The sequence below is a fragment of the Urocampus carinirostris genome, unplaced genomic scaffold, assembly GCF_059441175.1.
Source record: "Urocampus carinirostris isolate Australia breed hairy pipefish unplaced genomic scaffold, RoL_Ucar_1.0 HiC_scaffold_31, whole genome shotgun sequence".
NCBI classification, from domain to species: domain Eukaryota; kingdom Metazoa; phylum Chordata; class Actinopteri; order Syngnathiformes; family Syngnathidae; genus Urocampus; species Urocampus carinirostris.
Window position 1 is genome coordinate 233,927 of NW_028283138.1, and position 25,074 is coordinate 259,000.

Here is a 25,074-nt window from a genome sequence, read left to right on the forward strand (position 1 = left end):
TCTGGTCATATTAATTTTCTTCATACAAGAATAGAATTGTCTTTTTTTTCCCATTGGTCAGGATGTACAGTAGATTGTTCTCAGCAAGATTAGATGTTGCACTACATGATAAACATGTAATAAAAGACTTAAAAAAAAAACGAAAATAAGATTAAAAAGTAAAGGATACTAGGATGTATAAGCAATATTTATGAGGTATTTCTTCTAGACTGTCCTAAATTGTTAGTACATCTGAAAATAGTGCATCTGGCAATGTCCCTTAGACTGGGCAGTGAGAATCCCATCATTTTTGGGGCTGGGTTGATGACTAATTCTCAACATAAAGTTTGTTTTATTTGTTTTATTTTTTTCCAGAGGGCACTGAAGAGCACATGGAGCTTACCCGTGCACTAGGCTTGATTAAAGACACAATCGTTCAAGTCGACTCATTGGTCAACCTTCATGAGAAAACGTGTCGCCTTCGAGAAATACACAGCAAGATGGAGCCGAAGGTGCTTGGCAAAATCAAAGACGGCCGAGTGTTTCATAGGGGAGATTTGGCGCAAGGTCGACGACGTCTTCTGCTCGAGGGTACAATCAATTGGAAAGCTGCATCTGGCAGACTCAAAGGTTAGATGGGAACACCATGAAGAAACTTTTTTTTCTTCAACTCATTCTGTTATTTTACCCCTCAAAGATATTCTTGCAGTTCTCCTTTCTGATGTGTTGCTGCTGCTACAAGAGAAAGATCAGCGATATGTTTTTGCGGCCGTGGTGAGTCAATTAATACTTTTATTTATACATAATTTAATTTGAGCATAACCTGATTCATTTTCTTGTGATTTTTATTCCATCTAGGACAACAAGCCATCCGTCATCTCTCTTCAGAAGTTGATTGTTCGGGAGGTGGCCCACGCAGAGAGAGCTATGTTTCTGATCTGCGCATCCTCCAATGAGCCAGAGATGTACGAGATCCACACGGCCTCCAAGGAAGAAAGAAACACTTGGATGACACAAATACGGCAAGCTGTCGAGAGGTAGCCATTTAGTCCAATGTAGCTGTGAAAGTGTAGTCCAATGGTGATAATTACGGACTTTGGTCCTGTTCTTAGCTGCCCTCGTAATGAAGAGAGGCTCTTCAGTGAGGAGGAGGAATATCGGGCATCAAGGTTGAAGGATTTTCAAGGTACAGACATCCAAGTAACTGAAAAAAATGCTTTGGAGTTGAGCCAAAAAACATCCAAAGAGTAAAAAGGCGTCCACCCAAGAGCCTTCTTAAAAAGAAAAAAATGTTTTGCTACCACCTTGTGGGAGTAAGAGAAATTACAACTCTTTTTAAAGGAATCATGTATATACAGTGAAGAAAACAGTATTTGAACACCCTGCTATTTTGCTATTTCCCCCACTTAGAAATCATGGACGGGTCTGACATTTGCATCGTAGGTGCATGTCCACTGTGAGAGAAAAAAAGAAAAATCCAGCACTCACATTTTTTAACAATGTATTTGTGTGATACAGCTGCAAATAAGTATTTGAACACCTGTGTATCATCTTCTGACCCTAAAATACCTGTTAGTTTGCCCATTAGAAGTCCTTCTGCACTCCATGTATCATCCTGAATTAGATGCACCTGTTTTAGGTTTATAGCTGCATAAAGAACCCTATCCACCCCATACAATCAGTAAAACTAACTTGTAACATGGTGAAACCCAAAGAGCTGCCCAAAGACAGCAGAGACAAAATTGTACACCTCCACAAGGCTGGAAAAGGGCCACGGGGAAATTGCCATGCAACTTGGGCAAACAAGGTCCTCTGTTGAAGCTAAACATGATGGTCAATCTCAATCGGAGTGGAGCCCCATGCAAGATATCACATCGTGGGGTCTCAATGATTCTAAGAAAGGTGAGGAATCAGCCCGGAACTACACGACAGGAGTTGGTCAGTGTCCACAAGAGCTGGGACCACTGTTTCCAAGGTTGCTGTAGGTAATAAACTAAGACGTCATGATTTGAAATCATGCATGGCTTGAAAGGTTCCCCTGCTTAAACAGCACATGTCAAGGCCCGTCTTAAGTTTGCAAATGACCATTTGGATGATACAGAGGAGTCATAGGAGAAAGGTTTGTGGTCGGATGAGACTAAAATAGAACTTTTTGGTCATAATTCCACTTAGCGTGTTTGGAGGAAGAAGAATGAAGAGTATAATCCAAAGAACACCATCCCTCCTGTGAAAATAATGCATTGTAATTTCTGGATGTTTCTTTTTAATTTATCCCTCTCACAGTGGACATGCACCTACGATAAAAATTTCAGATCCCTCCGTGATTTCCAAGTGGGAAAAATAGCAAAATAGCAGTGTATTCAAATACCTATTCTTCACTGCATATATATAAATATATATATATATATATATATATATATATATAATCTATATGTATATATATATATAATCTATATGTACTGTAAAATCCGGACTATAGAGCGCACCTGATTATAAGCCGCACCCATTAAAACTTGTGACACGATCACAAGTTTAACCCAGACCAGGCTGTTAGTTCCACGATTGTGATTTTGTAGAGGTTTATTGTTCTATATTCTTTAGCAATTATCCATTATCCGTTATCGGTCAAATCATGATACACTACAAAGCCAATAGGCCGAGACACTTGCTCCCAGCCAAGAGGCTGAGTCAAGGTCCTAGCCTCCTAACCTCCTACCGACACAATTCAAAAGTCAATAGTACACAATCCTAGAACCACAGTCGGCATCATGAATGGAAAATGATACCCGTAATTAACGTATGATGCAGACTTGTAAAGTCCGGGTCCTGTTGAAAGTAATCCAAGGAAACAAAATGTATATTTCCAAAGTTACTTTTTTCCCAAATGTTCAGCCCTGCGGCTTATCCAGTGAAGCGGCCAATTTATGGAATTTTTCTAACGGCCACCTGCGGCGCTAGAATATAAAAGGTAAGATTAAGACCAGTAGAATTATGGGCGCCAAGAAAGACTGCAACTTCTAAGTTTAAGCATACATTGTCTGTAAAGTTAAGGTACGTTCCGATAATGAGGAAGACGCCCTTGATGGCGATAGTTATGAGGAGGAAGTTGAGGACGATCTTCCGTGAATTTCACAATTACGGGATGTTTTTTTTTTTTTAACAGGCACGTTTGATACATTGCGAGCGTGATCCTACTACCAGTGTTGGTACCTTTCAAAGGCACGGTTTGGGATGAAAGTTATATTATTATTATTATTATTAAAGCTTTGAAAACTCTCTCGGTATACCGTCTTTCTTCGTAAATATGTGTAACCATGTATAATATGTATTTGCAACTGTATATTTTTGTAATGTATTTATTTTTGAGATTTATTCTGTTATGTGTTCTACGGACGAATCAAAAAGAAAGGGCGGAGCACACGCGGGCTAATGGGATTTGGGGTAAAGCTGAGTTACCGGTAGATCTGTCTCTTGTCGCAGCGGACAATAGTGGGTATATATTTTTCCCACCCTTAACTTTGGAAATATACATTTCGTTTCCTTGGATTACTTTCAACGGGTCCTGGACTTTACAAGTCTGCATCATACGTTAATTACGGATATCATTTTCCATTCATGATGCCAGCTATGACTCTAGAATTGCATTCGCACTGATTGCTGCGTGGCTCTGTGGCTGGGAGCTTGACTCTGCCTCTTGGCTGAGAGCAAGTGTTTCAGCCTCTTGGCTTTGTAGTGTATTATGATTTGACCGATAATTGATAAAGAATATAGAACAATAAACCTTGCAAAATCCCCCCCAACAAAAAAAGGTGTACAGGAATCCGAGTTAATTGATTTCTATTTTTATCCTAGAATGTTTGAGCCAGCAGGATGCGGTGATTGTCCAAGCACTTTCCGAGAAACTGCAACTTTTTGCCAAGATGGCAGAATCTGTGCCAGGTGTGGAGGACACAGCTACCTGTTCCAAGCTTCTTTTAAGAGGCGACGGCTCAGATCTCAAGCTGGGGGAGTCGTTGCTTAAAGGAACCATCACTGATGGTAAAGCACTGCTCTAAGTAAACTCTTAAACGCATTCCCCAACGTGAAATTCATGTTGTGGCAAGATGTGAAGCAAAACGTTCTCCCTGTGTCAAACCAGTGGAAGATCTCCAAAATTTGCTCCAATCTGGTGCGAGGTATGCCTTTCTGTCATCACAGAAAATTGAAGGGAACAGCTCTGGAATCCTACCCAGGAGGGCAGAGACCTTTGGGGGCTATGACAGCAGCCCCAACTTCCTCACTAAAAGTGAGTCTAAAGCACTTCAAGTCCTGAGGAAGCTGCATTTCTAATGTGTTGTACTAAAGTGCACCTTGTGCAATCAAAAAACTTTTAAATTATTAATAAAGTATCATATAGGAGTGGGGCTATCTATGTGCTTATTATGTGGTTGTTAATGTCTATTTTGTCTTGTGTTTTTTTTTTTTTTTTGTTAATGTCTGTGGCTGGCCGCTTTTCTGCCAGGCAATATGAAGAAGAACCTTTCCGGCAAGTCCAGAAACCAAGACCGGAGCCAGCGGGCCAGCTCTGACCCCCAACTTAAAGATCTCTGTGGCAGCCGAACTGTGGAGCAGACCGTAGGTCTTAAAGTGCAACAAAAATAATTTCTTCCTCTCCTAACATTTAACGGCACACAGCATTGTGTTGCGTTTATGCAATCAAATAAAGGCTTTCAAGAGGATCAGTTATTCAAACCAGGTCAAAGCACAGGAAATCCCTGGCATACGACAATAATGCATTCTGAGTGGGGATCTGAAAGTCAAATTGCTATATAGCACGGGATAGAAACCTATTCTTATCAGCTCAGAACCCGAGGTATCCCAGAAAAATGCATCAAACTACCAAAAAGATATATCGTATGAGAAATAAAATTTAATATCATAAGTAGTAATTAGGACAGTACGGCGGCGCAGTAGTTAGTGCGTGTGCAGCACAGTTCAGAGGTCATGGGTTCGAATCCAGCTACCAGCCTTCCTGTGTGGAGTTTGCATGTTCACCCCGTGCTTGCGTGGGTTTCCTCCGGCCACTCCGGTTTCCTCCCTCATTCCAAAAACATGCATTATCAGGTTTATTGGCCGGTCCAAATTGACCCTAGGTGTGAATGAGCAAGCGAATTGTCAAGTCATTTTTATTTGTATAGCCCTAAATCACGAAGAGTCTCAAAGGGCTTCACAGATTATTACACTATATTACACAGACTATTTTTCAGCCGACGAGAAGAGTAGGTTATTCATATGCTATGGAGTAGAAGTGAGTTTTAAGCTTAGATTTAAACATTTCCACTGAGGTTGCAGATCGGATCTTAGGGGGAAGAGCATTCCACAGCACCGGTGCCTGGATGGAGAACGCTCTCGAACCAGCAGAACACTTCTTTGCTCTTGGGATCACCAGAAGACCGGCACTCTCAGATCGTAGGCTTCGGACCGGGACATAGGGGGAAATCAGATCTGAAAGATAAGAGGGAGCAAGTCCATGTATGATTTTGTATAATACTAAGAGAACCTTGAAATCACATCTAAGGCTAACTGGGAGCCAATGCAGGTTAGCCAAAATCGGTGTTATGTGATCGTACTTTTTTGTCCTAGTTAAAAGCCTCGCTGCAGCATTTTGTACCAGCTGAGGAGACTTGATTCTAGACTTCGGGAGACCAGAGAGTAGTGCATTACAGTAATCTAGACGGGAGGTAACAAACGTATGAATTATAATTTCCGCATCCGACTGAGACAGTATTGAACGGATTTTAGCAATGTTACGAAGATGGAAGAAAGCGGTTCTAGTAATTTTCTTTACATGCGTTTCAAAGGAGAGATCAGGGTCAAATATGACACCTAAATTTTTAACTGAGTCACTCTGTGTGATGTGACATTTGTCAATGTTCACAGCAGTTTTTGAGAATAAGTCACGGCATTTAGATGGACCAATGACTAACATTTCGGTCTTTTCAGAATTAAGACGCAAGAAATTGAGTGACATCCACTCTTTTATCTCAATGAGGCAGGCCTCCAAATTTCCACAGTTCAGTGTGGGAGATTCCTCCAACGGAAGATATATGCGTAGCAGTGGAAGCTGATATTGTACTTGCGAATAATATCACCTAATGGAAGCATGTAAATGCTGAAAAGAAGGGGGCCAAGCACTGAACCCTGCAAACACCACAGGTAACATTAAAGGGCTCACATGTCATTTCGCCATATTTAACACAGTGCGTCCTATCTGAGAGGTAGGATCTGAACCACGAGAGGACGGTTCCTGAGAGACCAATCCATTTTTCCAACCGTTCTAGTAGGAAATTGTGGTGCACTGTGTCAAAAGCAGCACTAAGATCCAGCAGCAGCAAAAGTGATGAAGCGCCAGAATCCATTGCCAGTAGGAGATCATTTGTTACCTTGATCAGAGCTGTCTCAGTAGAGTGGTTAGCCCTGAATCCTGATTGCATAGATTCAAAAAGGTTATTCTCGGATATAAAATCATTCAGCTGCTGTGCCACTACTTTTTCAAGTACTTTAGAAAGGAAAGGTAGGTATTGTCTGTCCTTGTGTGCCTTGCGACTGGCTGGCTACCAGTTCAGGGTGTCCACTGCCTGAAGATAGCTGGGATGGGCTCCAGCACACCTGCGACCCTACTGAGGATAAGCGGTGCAGATAATTGATGGAATTAGTAATTATGGGTTGGATGGTTGGACTGCTGAATGCTTGGAGAAAGGTGGCACGGCTATGATTGACTGCTTGGTACCTTTGTTGAATGTACATATGCTTTTTAAAGTCAGTGTTTTTTGTTGATTGTGTATTGAATGTCTGGGGGCATTGTATAAGGGTAAAGGTGATAAGGGTGAATGTAGCAATTTGAGAGGTATCAGTTTGTTGTCTGGAAGCTGTATGGAAGAGTCTTGATTGGGTTGTGATGGAGGAGCAGAGTGATTTCAGGAAAGGAAGATAATGTGTGGATCAGGTGTTTGCAGTAAGACAGGTGTTTCAGAAATATTTTGCAAAAGGTAAGGATTTTTGTCTGGCTTTCATGGACTTGGAAAAGGCGTATGAAAGAGTCGATGTGTAAGAGTAGTGAGTGGTACCCTTTGTTGACTGTTGTGAGACAGGGGTGTGTGATGTTGCCATGGCTGTTTACTGTGTACACGGATGGTTTGGTGTGAGAGGTGAAACCAATAGTATTTGGCAGAGGTGTTGAGATGATGGCTAACAGTGGAACAGTGTGGCAGGTAAGTCAGTTGTTGTTTGCAGATGACACAGCGCTTTTGGCTGATTCTGAGGAAAAATTGAGAAGGTTGGTAATGGAGTTTGGAAGAGTGTGTGATAGGCGTAAGTTATGTGTGAATGTTAGGAAGAGTAAGGTGATGAAGTGTTCACTGGATGGAGTGGGCATGGTGTTGGAAATAAGGTTGAATGGACAGGTGCTGGAAGAAGTTGGAAGCTTTAGGTCCTTTGGTTGTGATGTGCCTACAGTTGGTGGAATTGAGTGCGAGGTATTTCACAGGCTGAATCAAGGAAGCAAGGTTTTGGGTGCACTGAGGAGAGTGATGAATAACACGAGTTTGGATGTTAAAAGAGGACTGTATGAGAGTGTGATTGTGCCGACTGTGTTGTATGATGCAGAGACTTGGAGCCTAAATGCAGATTTGAGAAGGAAATTAAATGTTTTTGAGGTGAAGTGTTTGAAGAGTTAGGAGTGATAATATAGATTGAGAAAAGGTCGTAGCCAGAGACAGACGGGAGCAAAAACGGGACAGGTGGGAGTCAGGGTCGAAAAAGGTTGCCTAGTATACAGTGAGGTTCGCAGACGAACTGACAACAGGGGACTGACAAGACTGTGAGAGACAAGTTTAGTAGCTTAACTGAGGAAGCGTGCTGATTGTGGTTTCCTTCTGTTAATTAGTGATTGACGTCATTATTTTGTGCTGTGCTTAAATCAAAAGCCACAAACAAACACACTTTTTTACCCTGTAGTTAAGATTTTTTTCCTACAAGTCTAGCCTGTAGGCTTGATCTAAAAATAGCTCACCTGTGATTGGCCGTTTGCAATTTCCCTGGAATGAGGAGCAGTAAACACTTGACCATGTAAACATCATCTGCTGGTATTTTAAGAAACAAAATGTGGCATGTCGGTGTCTATGTTTGACTGTGTAGCAACATGGAGAGGATGGATGAGGAGCGAATGTTGAAGAGAATCTACAGAGCAGAAGTAAATGGTAGGCGACCAAGAAGAAAGCCGCGATTGACGTGGATGGATGGTATTATGAGTGCACTGCACGAAAGGTCTAAATGTAGTAGAGGCTAGAGCTCTTGTTGGTGATAGGAATGAGTGGAGAGGTGTTGTGAAAGGATAGTGGGATGTTTAGACGTGTTCCAAGGGATAGGCAGGGCACCTGTATGATACGGCAGGGGTAAACCAGTGAAAGCTGTCGGGCCCTGCTGTTGAATAGATGAGTGTGTTGTGTCACCCTGACCCGAGGGACTTGGCCGCTTTCTTGTGTCCAATTTCATCTGGGGGGACGAAACCATGACCAACTTGGTTGCAGAGGTGCTTAACTTGTTTGGGGATTTGGGTTGGCCATTGTCAAGTCTTTGGTTTTTGCCACTTTTTTTTCTTCTTTTCTTTTCTTTTGTTTTTGTTTATGTGTTTGCCTTGCCGAGGGTCACCACTCTCGAGGGATAGATGATTCAATTTTAAATATTGATATGTAAAGTAAAAAATGATTTTTTTTTTATTTCTGTTGTGATGTGACTTAAATTGGTACAGTGGAATTGGTGGGTGGATGTAGAGGGCTGGGTTGGGTAGGATATACTTTAACATGATTACTTTCAATTACTTTTGGATTACTCCAATACCAAATATGCTAATAAAAGACAAAAGAAACTAAATATGAATAAAATTATGACTCACAACACGTGGTAAGCTTTCTCTCCTGGCTTTGATCTCTGGCAAAACTAACATAAAATGCGACAGAAACAAAATTAAAATAAATCCAAACAGCTTGCCAACATAATTTTTGCCGTTCCATGTATTCCGTTACTCCCCAAGCCTGCACAAAATTTTGTAATTTTATTCATATTTTGTTTCTTTTGTCTTTTATTAGCACATTTGGTATTGGAGTAATCCAACAGTAATTGAAAGTAATCAAGTTAAAGTAACCCTACCCAACCCTGGTAGAGAGGGAGGAGACAGTGATGGTGGGTTTAAAATGAAACTTATTTAAAAGATCTGCTCGCAAGGATTTTATTGCCTCCTTATACTTACGGTAATATTCCCGAGCAACGGTGACAATGCATTTGACTTCGTATTTCTTTTAAATGCAAGATTCTTTTCCATGGTTCTTCTTTTTGCTTATGGTCGTAGCATTAATGCAAGCCTTAGAACCTATTACCAATAAATGCAGTACAAAAAACAAAATTGTATTGCTAAGTCAAAGCATCAATTCTAAACTAAAAGAAAATGGCATTTTGGGAGGTAGTTCAACCAAAAGAATCTTGACGTTTTCATGATACCGTGGCTCAACGCAATAGCAGACCAGCATCTTAGGTCATGTCCCCTTGTAACAGACAGGCATCTTGGGGATGTAGCTAGTCGTACGCACCAATGGCAAGGTTAAAACTGTACTGCTAAATAACTAGTTGATGTCGTATTGTGGGGAAAAAACGTCTTGAGGCGAGGTTGCCATAACCTGGGGTTCGACTGTACTCAAATTAATGCGCGTAATGTTGCTTAGGTTGAGAGCTGCTGCACACAGACGAGATGGAACTGGATCCGGCCCAAATCATTCCCTGAGGCGGAGGTTGGTGCCTCTTCAGCTGAACCTTATATAAGTGTCCTTTTCCCATTTATAACAGCCTTCTCTTTTTCCATTCTAGTTCTTCAACAAAGTATTAATGCTCTCTCAAAATCTCTACAGTCTGCAGGTAGTGTGATTCAGATTCAGATTCAGATTCAGATCTACTTTATTGTCATTCTAGTACACGTGTATACAGAACGAAATGTCGATGGATCTGACTCCCACAGTTTCCCTCAGTGTCCTTCAGTGTACAGATATAAATAAAGCTGTATTGTGTTATTTACCATAGTGCCGATAGTGCAAGAAGAGACGCTAACCAGATGTGCAAGATGGGCAGTCAGGTTAACAAGTCAGGTACACAGTACCATTATATTGTAAACAATAACACTGTAAGTAATAACACTGTAAGTAACAATAGTGCAGAGATCAAATGTGCAAGGAGTGGCAAGCTATAAAAAAACTGCCACTAGTGCAAAAGTCAAATTAGCAGCCGTTTAGATTTAAGTTAACTATATGTTAGATTGACCATTTAACAGTCTAATGGCCAGGGGGACTAGACTATTGCGGAGCCTGGTGGTCCTGCACCGCACACTGCAGTACCTCTTCCCAGAGGCTAGCAGAGTGAATAGTCCATGATGGGGGTGAGAGGGGTCCCCGGTAATGTTCTTAGCATGGGATAAGCAGCGCTTCTGGCCAATGTCCTGAATGGAGGGAAGTGTAGTCCCGATTATTTTCTCCGCTGTCCTCGTTACCCTCCTCACACTACCCCAGTCAGTAGCGCTGCAGCCTCCACACCACACAGAGATACAGCTGGTCAGGATACTCTCTATGGTGCCCCTGTAGAAAGTGATGAGGGATGGTGGGGGCAGGTGGGCTCTCCTCATCCTCCGCAGGAAGTACAGGCGCTGCTGTGCCCTCTTAACCAGAGATGCAGTGTTCACGGACCAGGTGAGTTTGTTTGTGATGTGCACCCCTAGGAACTTGATACTGCTGACAACCTCCACAGCCTTGTTGTTGATGCAAAGTGGGGCATGGTTGGGCTGGTTTTTCCTAAAGTCGACAATGATCTCTTTAGTCTTGTCAACATTCAGGACCAGGCTGTTGTCCTTGCACCAGCCCACCAACTGCTCCACTTCCTCTCTGTAGGCCAGGTCGTTGTCATCCCTGATGAGGCCCACCACCGTTGTGTCGTCAGCATACTTCACGATGTGGTTTGTGGCGGACCTAGGGACGCAGTCGTGTGTCATCAAGGTGAACAGCAAGGGGCTTAGGACGCAGCCTTGGGGGGAGCCCGTGCTGAGGTAGATGACATCTGAACTGTTCTGACCTATCCGCACAGATTGGGGTCTGTCACAGAGGAAGTCCAGCAGCCAGTTCCGCAGGGGGGTGTTGAAACCCAGAAGCCCCATTTTGTCTACCAGATGTTGTGGGATGATGGTGTTGAATGCTGAACTGAAGTCCAGGAACAGCATCCGCACATGGGTGTTCTTCTCCTCTAGGTGTGTCAGGCTCAGGTGAAGCGCAGAGGAGATGGCATCCCTGGTGGAGCGGTTTGTCCTGTAGGCAAACTGAAAGGGGTCGAATGAAGAGGGGAGACTGGAGGTGATGTGCTCTTTAACCAGTCTCTCGAAGCACTTCATTATGATAGGAGTCAGTGCAACGGGCCGGTAATCGTTGAGTGATAAGATCTGGGTTTTCTTTGGCACTGGGATGATGTTGGCAAATTTGAAGCATGATGGTACTTTGGCTTGGTCTAGCGAGGTGTTGAAAATGTCTGTTAGTACACAAGCCAGCTGATCGGCGCACTCCCTAAGTACCCGCCCCGGAATGTTGTCCGGGCCTGGAGCCTTCCTTGTGTTGACCCTTCTCAGGGTCTTCCTCACGTCAGATGAGTCCAGGTGGAGTGCTCTTTCGTCCTGATTTGGAGCCGCTTTCACTGCAGGGGTGCTGTTTTGTGCCTCGAACCTACCAAAGAAATTGTTGAGGTCATTCAGAAAGTCCATGCTAGTGTTCTGCACTGGGGTGGTGTTTGGCTTGTAACTGGTGATGGCCTGGATGCCTTTCCACATATCCCTGGTGTTGGTTGTGCTGAGGAAACGTTCCTGAATCTTTTGACTGTACGTTCGCTTTGCTAGTCTGATGGCACGGTTCAGGTTAGCCCTCGCTGATAACAGCGCCTCCTTGTCACCAGATCTAAAGGCAAGGTTACGTACTTTTAGTTGATTGCGTATTTCAGCAGTCATCCAGGGCTTCTGATTGGCACGGGTGCATATAGTTTTGTTATTGCTGACGTCTTCTGCGCATTTACTGATGTAGGCTGACACAGAAATGGCGTACTCATCTATATTTATTTTGTTGTTGTAAGTGGCAGCCGATTTAAACATGTCCCAATCAGTGCACTCAAAGCAGTCCTGTAGTGCCTCCATAGCCCCCTCAGACCACACCCTCACCTGCTTCACTGTTGGTCTTTCTCTTGTTAGCAGGGGCTTGTATGCAGGAATTAGCATAACAGAAAGGTGATCTGATGAGCCTAGGTGGGGGCGGGGGGCTGCTTTATATGCACCTTTGATGTTTGTGTAGGCCAGGTCTAATGTGTTCCTACCTCTTGTAGCAAAGTTTACATGCTGATGGAAATGCGGGAGAACTGTTTTCATATTGGCCTGGTTAAAGTCCCCCGCCGCAATAAAAATGCACTCAGTATAAGCATGCTGCAGTTCACTCACGGTTCGGTAGAGAATGTCCATTGCCTCCTTCGTATTAGCGCTGGGGGGCACGTACACGGCCGTAATGTCTTCTTGTTTGCACACCGTCTCAAATTTCTACTAGTAATTTTGTGTCCATGTAGTGATCCAACACAAAAAACATCAAATAAAACCAATGCTTGAGACGCAGCTATTGATCCATTTTTAGAAATTCAACATCAGCCCAATTTCGTTGTCACAATATGTTAGCCCATTTGTAACAATGACAATAAAGGTATATTCTATTCTATTCTATTCTATTGATAAACAAATACTCCTCTAATGCTGTAATGGGCATCTTGTGAAAGTGAGCTTTAGTCAGTGCAGGTAAAAATAATAACAAAGTTTTTATGTTTTTAATGTCTTAAGGCAAGGGTGGGCAACCCTTTTGAGTCTCGGGCTGTGTTGAAAAATTGGCATAGCAGGCGGGTCAGGATGAAAAGAAATATGTTATTTATTTATTTTTTTGTATCTGCTAATACTTAGTCTATATTCAATACCTTAACAATGCTTAAGGAAAAGCTGGAGCCGCACGTCATACTCAGTCCTGCGGGGTTTTATTTAGATTTGTTAGTGTAGTATCAAAATGGTAAAAGTAAGAAAAGGCCTGCTTTGAGTAAAGTTCGAGCGTCAACCAAGAGAGTTGAAAAAAATGAAGAGTTTATTTGAGTACGTCTAAGAAATGCAAGTACTTGCATGCGCATCATGAATGAGCTCTCCAATGCTGCAATGATGACGCAAGCTTGGAGATGACTAGCGAAAAAGTTCCAAATTATGTAACATCTCCTCTAATAAATTTTTTTTTTTAAGGGGGATGTCGCCTTAAAATGACACTGGAGAGAACATTGGCACCAAAACAAAATTATTTTAATTTCTAGTACATTTCTTTTCATAACCCTTTGTTGAGTGCGCCCGCAGGCCGTAGTTTGCCCACTCCTGTCTTAAAGTAATGATCTCGTACTTTTCCTGTTTCTGCTTGATCAGGCCATCGTATCTCAGCAGGACAGTCACATTGAGCTGCAACGCCTCTCGCTAACAGAGCGTGCCTCCCTGCCGGGCCGCCACCACGGCAACGTATTGCTGGAGCAGGAGAAGCAGCGCACGCTGGCCCTGCAAAGGGAAGAACTTGCCAACTTCCACAAACTGCAGTCACAGCATCGCCAGGAACAGCTATGCTGGGAGAAGGAGCGAGAGAAGCATCGCCAGCAAGTGGAGGCCACTGAGGCCAGGTTGCTGCAAAGAGAAGAAGAATGCAGACGGCTGGAGGTGAAGTGGTCGGACCCACCTGAGACTCGTGTTGCTTCATGTGACCTGGGCCTTGATTGTTGGAAAAAAATGCTTACAGGAGCGGTTGGATGAAGAGAGGGTGGAGTTGGAGAGACAAAGGGAGATGTACCAGCAGGACTTGGAGAGGCTCAGAGAGTCCACTCGAGCCGTAGAAAAAGAGAAGGAACGGATGCAACACCAGAAGAAGATGAAGAGGAAAACCTTTGAGGTGCGAACAATTAAGTATTTTAGTTGCAGGTGTGCAGCATGTACTTGTCAAACTTCTAACTTTTTAACCTTGACTGTCACACATGCGAACAAAATCAAATTATAATGTATTTGTATGGCACTTTTCATTCAATGAATTACAACTCAAAGTGCTTTAAAAAACATTCAATGTACAATAACATTCCCCTACCCAACAACCAACAACTCCAAATACATGGACACACACACTCACACACATACATAATGGTTAACATGAAACTAAATAAATCATTGATGAATATAATTATGGCAACACACAGACTAACCATGTGTGGAAAGGAACCAGATGGAGGCTCATCCACACTGATGAGGATGGGAGCAGACGGCCATTGGAAGAATATTAAATCCATCCTCCTATTAGCCAGCTACTAGACTTATCCTACCAGTGGGGAATGAGGAAACACTGACAATTAGAAGAAACTGCTCGAGAACTGAAACATAAAAGTTTGAAACAGAAACAATCCTGTAATCCTTCGTTTATCGCGGTTAATGGGGACCAGAATCTCCAGAATGTCAAAAAAGAGCCGCCATGACCGAAATATATGCACCTTGCCGTCCACCGCTCACAGCAGTATACAATCGGGGATAATAAATCTCGGAATATTTTTCAACCTGCAATACACTGTGGTCGAAAAGTATAAAGCGCGAAGAAGTGAGAGTTTACAGTATGTATAACAGTACAAGGTTAGGACTAGTATCACAAGCGTCCCCTCAGACCTGATATCCTCCGGCAGAAGATTCCATAGGCGAGGACCAAAGTGGCTGAATGCTGCCACACAATAGATTTCAGTCCTCACCCTGGGAACAGGTCACAAAACCGCTTCCAGAGGACCTCAAGGACGGTGAGAGCTGATACAATAGGCGGAAAAGACAGCCCAGGACCCTTAAGACATTTAAAAATTGGTAAAATCACCTTAGAATTGATTCTGAAATGCATGGGAAGCTAATTCAGCAATTTTGGAACTGGTGTAATATGATCCCCCTGGCCCTTGATATCACACAAGCTGAATTTTGCAATAGCTGCAAGCTTGCAATATTTTTTTGGGTGGGAGACTTGAGAGCAGGGATTACAATAATCCAAACAAGAGAAGACAAAAGCATGCATCGGCGCCTGCTTGTTTTCCTGTAGGACAAATGAGCAAACTACTATATTCTTCAAATGATCAATAAATCTTATTTAAATTTTTTGTGGAATTAAACTTATAAGTGTCAGAGTCAAAAACAAGACTGTGTGAATCTTTCAACTAATTCTATTGGTGAAACAGTAAAAAGCTGAACATTTAACAACTGCATTCATTCGCAGTCTTTACGAGGTTCATACACGCCACTGAAATGGAATAACTGATTCATTTTTTGGAACGAATCTTTAGAGGCTCCACATACAATATACTCTTTTGTAAGGATCCATTGTCAAGGGGTACATGATTTTCCCTGGCTCCTTTTGCTTCTGTATTTTAATATTATTGTTGGGTGAGAAATACAGCGGAGTGTGTGGCAGGTATGTTGGCAATAATTTTTCTTTATAGAGTATATTATTTTACCAAATGTTTATTTCTTAGTACAAAACAATACAGGTTACTTATACAAGCCTTAAACGTACTTATACTATAAACCATTCACATACAAAATATACCACTGAAGCAACCTACAAACAAATTCAACTTTCGAGCGATGGTCCGGAACTTAACTCATTCGTAGGTCGGCAGCGTCTATAGTACAAACCACAGTTAAGTAACGTTAAATTGTGTTATTGTCTCAAATAATTTTTTATTTCTGAGATTTTACATATACAGTAAGACCTCGGTTATCGCGGTTAATGGGGACCAAAACCACCCGCAAAAACTGAAAATCTGCAAAGTAGCAACGCCACTTCAAAAAGAAAAAAAAAATATATATATATATATATATATATATATATATATATATATACATTTTTTTATTTTTTATTTTTTTTATTTTTTTGAATTATTATTTTTTTAGACCCGATTAATGGGGAGCAAAACCACCCGAAAAATGGAAAATCTGCGAAGTAGCGACGCCCCTTCAAAAAGGAAAAAAAAAATCTCATCTCATTATCTGCACCGCTTATCCTTATTATTCGCGAGCGAGCCCCTAACCCGCGGCACGGGTAATTTCGGGCGCGATACGCACGACACCGCGACAAGCCGAGCGGGTCGGGCTCTCCGCGTGGAGGCCGGCCTGTCGGAAGCGCAGAATTTGTACGGGAGTCGGATTTGGGCACAACACCGGCGCGCGGTTTTGGTGCGGCTTCCGCTTCACCACCGTAATGCATAATAGTCTTTGAGATCCCGTCAACAAACACGAGCTTTAACGTGCGCCACGAGCACCATGCTAAGCCGGTAAGGCTCTCGACTTACTCTGGCCGTACTGAGTGTACTGGTAGCCCACAAATGCCACTGCTGGGTCCACGCGGCTTCTGCTTCACCGCCCCCTAACCCCCACAGGTCCCCCCTACCCCTTTCCCCCCCATCGGGGGCCGTGTAGCGCCATGTAGAGCGATCGCGGCCCGAGCGGGAGACGTGACGTTGGTGACTTTTACATCCGCGTTAACAAACGCATTTTGTAGAATACGATTGCGCTTTATTGTTTAAATAAACGCATTATATAGACTAAGATCGCCCAATTATTTTAATCAGCTCCTTTTATGGTTTCAATAAGCGTATTATATAGAATACGATCGCTTTTGTCGGAAGCGCAGCAGAATGCGCGTTCACGCAAGGGGGAGTATTGAAATGAAATGAAATGAAATGATCTGCATTTATATAGCGCTTTTCAAGTCAATGACTTCCCAAAGCGCTTTACAGTGTGCTCCACATTTCCCAATAGCGGCCTTGCAGCCATGTAAGGCGCTAACCTGCTTATTGGGGGTATTAGGGGTTCAGTGTCTTACCCAAGGACACTTCGACATGTAACACGGACGAGCCGGGATTCGAACTAGGATCCCTTGATCCCAGGACGAACGCTCTACCTCCTGAGCTACTGCCGCCCCAGTATTCTGTATGGAAGTCGGATTTGTGCACAACACCGGGAAACGAGAACGGCACGCCGTGCTAGGGTCGTCGGCCGAGGTGGATTCCCGCAAAAAGAAGCGACGCCCCTTAATTTTTTTTTATTTTTTATTTTTTTTACCATTACAGACCGCGAAGCTCTGAATCCGCGAACGTCGAACCGCGAAGTAGCGAGGTCTCACTGTACAGCCTTGGGAAAAAACATCAATGTGTGAAAAAAAATCATTGTTTCTTCTATTCTGGCCGCTACCGCATTGTATGCATATTTATGAACACGTTTCAAAAGACTTTGGTCCCTACCGTAATTTTCCTACTTATCTCTTTCATTATATGTCCTCTATATCATTTCTGTTTCCATACTTTCTTTTCCTTCTTTTGCAACAGTGAAAAACTTTGTGAGTTTTATAGAAAGCTTCAACCACTTGGCTGTATTTATTGACTGGTGCTGATAGCTGTGGCAATGAACTGGAGTAAAGTGACATTTTGCTATTTCTTCATTTGAGAAAACCTTTACCATTACTGCCACTAGCATCGCACTGACCAGGGTTCCCCCATGGTTTTAAAAAGTAATTTAAAAAAGGATTAATTTGATCAGAGAACATAACAAGAAAGGTAACGATACAAACACTCCTCTGATGCCGATTATGAAAGGACCCAAATTAAACGAATAAACCGTGAAAGAAATACAACACAAATGTTGGGAACACTAACTCGCTGTAACTAAACTAAACGTAAAAAAGGGATGACGCAGGACTTGAAATCTTTAGGACATCAAAAGATCAAAATTCCACTGAAAGCACTAAATTACTGAACATAACTAAGAGGTGGATTGTTATTCTAGAATTGGACACCTGATGACTTAGAGACCTTCTAATTACAATCCATAACTAACGTGCTACTTTAATCTCTTACTGCCTTACATTTGTACTGAGCAGCCTCAGTGCATTGCGGATTGAAAAACGTTCCGAGGACCATTATCCCTGGCCAGTCATTGCTGCGAGCAGAGGCTGACATAGCGTATTTTCATTGTTTTTTTTCCCCATTATCCTTGGTCAACTTGTGAAGGGAGCATCCATCCATCTATTATCTGCACCGCTTATCCTCAGTCGGGTCGAGGGGGTGTTGAGAGCTGTTTGTGTTTTATTTTTTTTTAATTTATTTTTTTGTTATTTTTATTTTTTACTGGCTACTTGAGCGGACCATTTTGGCACACCTAAAATAAACTGCACTATTTTGCCTAGAATCCATTATTCTCAGTTGACTATTGTTGTGAGCGGGGGTCAAGAGAGCAAACTTTTGTCATGCGTGGGTACTGTTTTTGTTTTTTACTTTACTACCCAAAACTAACAGTACTCACGTAGTCACAATCCATTATCCCCATTGCTTATTGGGCAAGTGGGGGTGTCAGAGTGCAATTTGAAAATAGAGATGTGGGGGCTATTTTTTCCACATATCACTGGGGGATCTGGTACCCATTAAACCCTGTTAAACAAGGGATTACTGTATTTGTTTGTAAGATTATCTTGCAAGATGAGACCTGAAACCAAATAGATACATGTCCATGTTAGCACCCGCTGACATCACCCCCTCACTATTTGTTTTCACTCGGCCTTTTTGTGTTTAGTACACATGCACAACAGAGTTTGGACTGTATGTTGTTGCCCGCGCTGTGGGACTTTCTGGGCCGCATTATTGGGAAATTTAGAACTCTCCTGGCACACCCTTGCTTCATCAAAAAGACATTTAACAGCCTTTTCATCTGCCAAGACCTGTGATTGTGTTCCAGCCTCCGGGGCATGCCGATACCAGCAGCTGTTTTAATGCCTACCTCTAAACATTAGGAGTCAGGATCAGCAAAAAGGGTAGCACTATAATTATCCATCCATCCATTATCTGCACCGCTTATCCTCAGTAGGGTTGCGGAGGTGCTGGAGCCCATCCCAGCTATCTGTGGGCAGGGGACACCCTGAACTGGTTGCCAGCCAGTCACAGGGCACACAGAGACAGACAACTCACTGGCTCAAGCACACCTAGGGACAATTTAGACCTGCCAATTAACCTGACATGCATGTTTTTGGAATGCGGGAGGAAACCGGAGTGCCCGGAGGAAACCTACGCAGGCACGGGAGAACATGCAAACTTCACACAGGAGGTTCAATCTCATGACCTCAGAACTGTGCCGCACACGCGCTAACCACTGCGCTGCCACGCTGCCCAGCGCTATAATTAGATTTCATCAAAAAAATGTAGCCAGGCACACCTCTGCGCTTGTTTGTGCATCGCTGATGTTGAGCAGATGCTCCTAGCATGGGGACGATGGAGCAAGTTGCAGCATGCGAAGATTTCAGAAAAACGGCTTACATGCATTATCTCCGCTGATCAGGGTCGGGCTTTTATATCTTATGGGAGGGCTTGATGTAGACTTTCCTTATGCTCCTACCTAACATAGAAAAGAATAGAATAGAATTTACTTTTATTGTCATTCTTTGTAACCATGCACACAGAACGAAATGTCGATACTGACCCGTACAGTTAAACTGTAACGAGCCGCAGCCAAACAGGGCGCAGTCATTTTAGTCATTAGGTGACCAAACCCCCCAATTCCAACCCTAAATGCCGAGCGCCAAGCAGGGAGGCAATGAGTACCAATGTTGTAAGTCTTAGGTATGACTCGGCCGAGGCTTGAACCAGCGACTTCCCAGTCTCGGAGCGGGCGCCCTACCATCTAGGCTACCGAGCTGGTAACATGTGTGGATTGTGGAATATTCACTGTTGCTGCGTTTTTTAGCTCGTCATAGTCGCTTATTTAACAGTTTAAAAATAATCACATGTAAATGAAGAAGTGAGGTCTAAATGTAGTCCAAAGAAAACATTTTTCATTGTGGAGTACTTAAGAGTTGAGAATCAGTGCTCTTGTTGTGCGTCTTATTGCATTTGTTTGAGTTTCAAAAAAGTTGGTGATCATGAGGAGGAAAAACTGTGAGAACAACGATCAAGTTGAAGAAGTAAATTATTGCAAAATTCAAGAATGTTGTACGAGTATATTTATATATGCCTTGATAAAAAAGTTTTGGGACCTTTTTAATGTTTAGCCGTGACATACCCAATCAGCCCTATACTATTTTGATAAAAATAGAATTAAAATACAAAATAAGAACATGCAGTTGTACCTCCACCTATGAATTTGATTTGTTCTGGGAGTAGCTTCATAACCTGAAAGCGTAAATACAGTAGAGACACGTTTTAAATGTAAATATGCTAATCTGTTCAAAGCCCGGCAAAAGTATAAAGTATGGTATGTTTTAATAAACCATAAAAGAGCATCATAACAAGCGATAAATACATGTCTAATTTATATTACAGCATAATAAACATAAAACGTGAGGCACATAATGTAAAAAAGAGTTTCTTGGAAAAAGTGATCCAATGACATCTGCTTTGCCGACTTTTGACAATACGTCAGAAATGCGTGAGGCAAACGTCATCATAATGACCGATAGCCTGACTTGCCAACACTTTTTCGGGGTGATTCCTTTCCACAGATTCAAATACTTTTTTCTAAAATGTCCTCCTCCCCTCCATCTTACGGAACCCCACCGCCTCCTCGTCTCTGAACTTTCCACTGTGATTGTGACAAGGCCTGGGATAACACATGCGCACTGGATTGCTAGGCATACAGACGCACCCCTACTTACGAACATTCGACTTACGAACATTTCCTCTTCGGAGTTCGTGTGTAAAAATTCTATACTGTCTATGTCTGTTCTATCTCCAGCCCGCTAAGAAATTTGACATTTTTATTGTTCAATATCTCATGTGTTTAATCAACATGTTTGGTGTAAAATGTAAAAAAGGGGCGAGCTGTTACTTTTGAAATGAAAATGGAATAAGAAAGCTTGATGCGGTTAAGAAAATGTCCGGAACGCTTTTTTCGGTCCTTTTGTACCACGGAGGAGGAAGTCGCCTAACTCTTGAAGCTCATCTTCTAAAAGTAAGTTAAACTTTACTTTATTTATTTTTATAGAGCATATTATTTTATTAAATGTTTATTTTTAGTACAAAACAATACAGGTTACTTTATAAAAGCCTTAAACATACTTGTATAAACCTTAAACATACAAGCACTGAAGCAACTTACGAACTAATTCAACTTATGAACGATCGTCAAGAACTGTCCGAATCTCGTTTGTAAGTAAGGCAGCGTCTGTATTTTAAGCGATAGCCAGTTTGTTTAGGTTCGAAAGTGGAGTGTCTGGAAGTGGCTAATAGCAGCCTGCACTGTGTACTGATTTTTTTTTACTTAATACCTTGAAATGCCTTTCTAACTAGAGGCAATATTTTCCTGTTCAGCTACTTTAAAAGCTGAAACGTTCATATGTAGAGGTACTACTATAGTTTAGAATTGTATTATAATGTGGCAAACATCTCTCTCTTAATGTTTTCTCTGCACAAACTGCTTTGATTGCTGAAGAAAGTGGTCAAAGGTATGTAGGTGAAGGTGGTAATATTACTCATAGGTGTTATCCTGCCAACAGGATACTCACTCACATAACATCAAACTCAGGGCTAAAAGCAAGAAGTGTCTCAGGTTGAAACAACAATGTATAAAGAAACAAACATAAGTCATTGTTTAATAAGTGACTTGGTCTTGTTTTCCATAAGCCGTTGTTGATTATTTCACCATTCGAGTTAATTCTTTTTAGTCCACTTCTCAGGAACAAATGCATTTTGCGTGATTCGAATATAACATGTCTTCATGTCTTCCCACTGTGCACTAGATGGCGTTGGACTTCTGATTTTGAGCTAAATATGTTCTTATAATTTTTGGCCAGTATTTAGTCCAAAAAGAATGACAAAAAATTGATTTTGTTTACCCAATCCAACATGAATTTAGTCCATAAATTGTCCTTGTCTTGTTTAAACCCGACCAAAGTGGTCCAATTTAAGATCCCTAAAAAGTATTTTACTTTTCACTCCCCAAAACACCTATATGGGACAGAACCTTGGCATCTTTTGAAAGAATTTTAACCAGTTTTATGTTGGGGACATGTTATGTCATAGACAGTCTAGGGTGAGCAGACAACGGCCTCCAGGCAACATGCAGCCCGTCAGGCCTTTTAATCTAGCCCACAAAACAAAGAAATCAATGATATGATGATAAATAAAAGTACAAATATAAGTACAGTACTCTTGTCTCCACTGTACCTTTTTGCCTTGCTGCTCGATAAAAATAGATTTCTCGTAAAACATTCTGTACTGAATTATGTTAATTTAAATAACGTACATGTCATTTTTAACATTATATTTTAATTGTTCATATTTGCAATGTTTTTTTTTTATAATTCATGTATTTACCAAGCTGTTTATCTAATGTAATGCAAAAAAAAACACTTGATCATCTTGCATTTTCTAATTGTATATTATCAAATTTAATGATTTTTAAAAAAGGGACTTATCATGCCACTCTGCTTTAATTTTGTGTTTCAAAACCAATATGATGAAATGTTCTATTCAATAAAGTCTCATCTCATTAGCTGCACCGCTTATCCTCAGTAGGGTCGCGATGGTGCTGGAGCCCATCCCAGCAAGCAGTGGGCAGGGGACACCCTGAACTGGTTGACAGCCAATCGCAGGGAACACAGGGACAGACAACTTGCTCGCTCATTCACACATAGGGACAATTTGGACCAATCCACCTGAATTGCATGTGTTTGGAATGTGGGAGGAAACCGGAGTGCCCGAGGAAACCCACGCAAGCACGGGGAGAACATACAAACTCTGCACAGGAAGTCCGGTAGCTGGATTTGAACCCACACAGGAGGTTCCCAAGACCTTAGAACTGTGCCGCACACGCGCTAACCACTGCGCTGCCGTGCTGCCCTATTTAATGAAGTATTACATGAAAATTAACATGTTACATAAAAATGTCAGCGTGTATATTTATACGAAAATACGTGTTAGAAAAATAGGCTAACTTTTTTCCTCATCCATTGCCAAAGTATCAGACCAATACTCTTATCGGCATATTAAGGATGAAAATAAAATCAATAATTTTTGTCTTGAAGCCTGGCCCCTTTGCTAATTTCTCATCAACTCAACATGACTTAGTTTTCCCACCCCTGAATTGGACCATTTCCAAGCATAGTCAAAAGTTGAAGTGCAAATATGAATCAGCATTGATGAAATATTTATTTTAATTTTCAGTGACTCCGAGCTTCGTCTCCTGTGGCCTTTTGATCAATCTGAGGTGATCATGTTACCTTTGCACACCTAGATTAACTCTGCTGTCTTCAACCCTCTCAAGAGAGTCCATTGTGTAGCTTTAACCAAGGCCCTTCAGCTTTGGGAGTATCCGGGCAGTTTTCAGGATGAGAGCTACCCGGCCGTATAATTAGCCAGCGCAAGTCTGTTATTAGCAGAAGCCTCTGAAAGACGGCCGGTGCTAATTATTTGTGTGCTGTCAGTCAGGGCTGTTTATGTTCCCCTGCTTCCGCGCAGTTTCCTGCCCTGGAAATCTGCTGCTCCATGCCAGTCACCTTGCAGACAGAACAATGGAAGGTTTATGTACTAAGACAAGTGCCAGTGTTCACGGAGGAAAGGCCGGCAGAGGAGGGAGCAGGGTCGAACAAGGGGACTTTTGCCCACTTTTTGCCCCACTGAAGGGGCCTCTCTGTGGTTGGGGATTCCCATAATGCTCAGCTGCACAGATTGACTCCAGACACGGTCAGTCTTTTAAAACTATATCAAAGTGAGTCCAGAGATTAATGAATGCAGAGGGATGTCAAGTCAAAGACTATATCATATTCTCATTCTTAGTCAGATCCTTTAGAGCTCAAAGAAGAGTGTACAATGGTTTTGACGACAAGTTGAGTTTGTTATAAGTTTATTCTGATGTTAATATTAAACACCTGCAAAGAAGATTTCAGAAGATACCAGTTTTTTTTATTTTGACTGTTATTACGCACTGGTGTGCGTTGTTTTGACTATTACATATTGTCGCTATCGGGCAATCGTGATGCTGTTTTTTTTTTTTATATTTCACATCCCTTAGGCCTGCTCTGATATTTGTAACCATGAAGATATAATAAAAACAGAAGCCGCAGGGAAAGGCCTTAAAATAGGTTGGAATTCCTTATCTGAAGGCTTCTCTCCCTGAACTCTTGCAAGTTCAAAATAATTGATAGTGGAAGCGTCGTTAAATGTGTTCTTAAAAATGTGAAAAAAAGAATATTTTATCGATTAATTATGTATTAAGTACAAGTTAGCAAGTGTGTGTCTTATCTTACTTTTAGCAGCGCTTTATGCTTGTCCTCTCAGTTTTATGTTAGTTAAGCATAACAAAAATAATAAAAGCAAGAAAAATACTGTGTCAAATACATTCCAAATGCCAACAAAGATGAATGAGAGTTTATTAGAAGGTGTCTTAAGAAATGCGTGACATTTGTGGTCAGCAATATTTTTTGACTGATCAATTAATGCACACATACATTTAAAGACTACTGCAAAACCTAGTGAAATATGCGAACCCGAAGTTGACGTTGTCTAGGTAAAAACAAAAAAAATTCACTGTATGACTAAGAAATTGTGAGTAAAAGAGACCCCAATGTTCTATTTTGTGATGTTTCAAACTTGGAAGCAAAATATGCCATCTATTGCAGATAAAGGTAAACTTATGGACACACTAAGGGACGGTAAAGAGACCATTAGTGGTTAATGGCTATACAAATAAATGTGACTTGGCTTTTGGTCTCCATTACGGGATTCTTCGTTCAATAGAAAATAAAGAAAACCATAGGGACGATTTTGTATTTTTTGGGGGTAGAATTGTGTTTCATTTGTTCCAATTGCAGTGGGCAGTGCTAATCTGTGTCATCTAAAGCTTTCACTTCCCATGATGATTAAATTCATCATTTGACAAACACCTAAAAGTACTTTTTGAAACAAATTATTTGGCCTGTAAAATGTTTTTTTATT

General features: G+C 41.7%; 1 protein-coding gene across 10 annotated transcripts in view; it reads left to right on the forward strand.

The window, feature by feature from the left end:
* The window catches only part of LOC148345718 (rho guanine nucleotide exchange factor 18-like), a 58,508-nt gene that overhangs the window by 17,735 nt on the left and 15,699 nt on the right, over window positions 1-25,074 (forward strand). For 4 of the 10 annotated variants that reach the window (XM_088325836.1, XM_088325829.1, XM_088325830.1 and 1 more), the window contains 12 exons: window positions 355-609; window positions 677-753; window positions 838-1,016; window positions 1,092-1,165; window positions 3,832-4,017; window positions 4,118-4,264; window positions 4,481-4,593; window positions 9,735-9,800; window positions 9,877-9,924; window positions 13,523-13,804; window positions 13,884-14,033; window positions 14,332-14,430. In XM_088325836.1, coding sequence (XP_088181962.1) covers window positions 355-609; window positions 677-753; window positions 838-1,016; window positions 1,092-1,165; window positions 3,832-4,017; window positions 4,118-4,264; window positions 4,481-4,593; window positions 9,735-9,800; window positions 9,877-9,924; window positions 13,523-13,804; window positions 13,884-14,033; window positions 14,332-14,415 — 1,661 coding nt within the window. In that variant the 3' untranslated portion in view covers window positions 14,416-14,430. Of the gene's footprint in view, window positions 1-354; window positions 610-676; window positions 754-837; window positions 1,017-1,091; window positions 1,166-3,831; window positions 4,018-4,117; window positions 4,265-4,480; window positions 4,594-9,734; window positions 9,801-9,876; window positions 9,925-13,522; window positions 13,805-13,883; window positions 14,034-14,331; window positions 14,515-17,229; window positions 17,271-23,304; window positions 23,323-25,074 lie in introns of those variants that run through there. The other 6 variants (XM_088325833.1, XM_088325832.1, XM_088325835.1 and 3 more) reach the window with 5 other exon arrangements.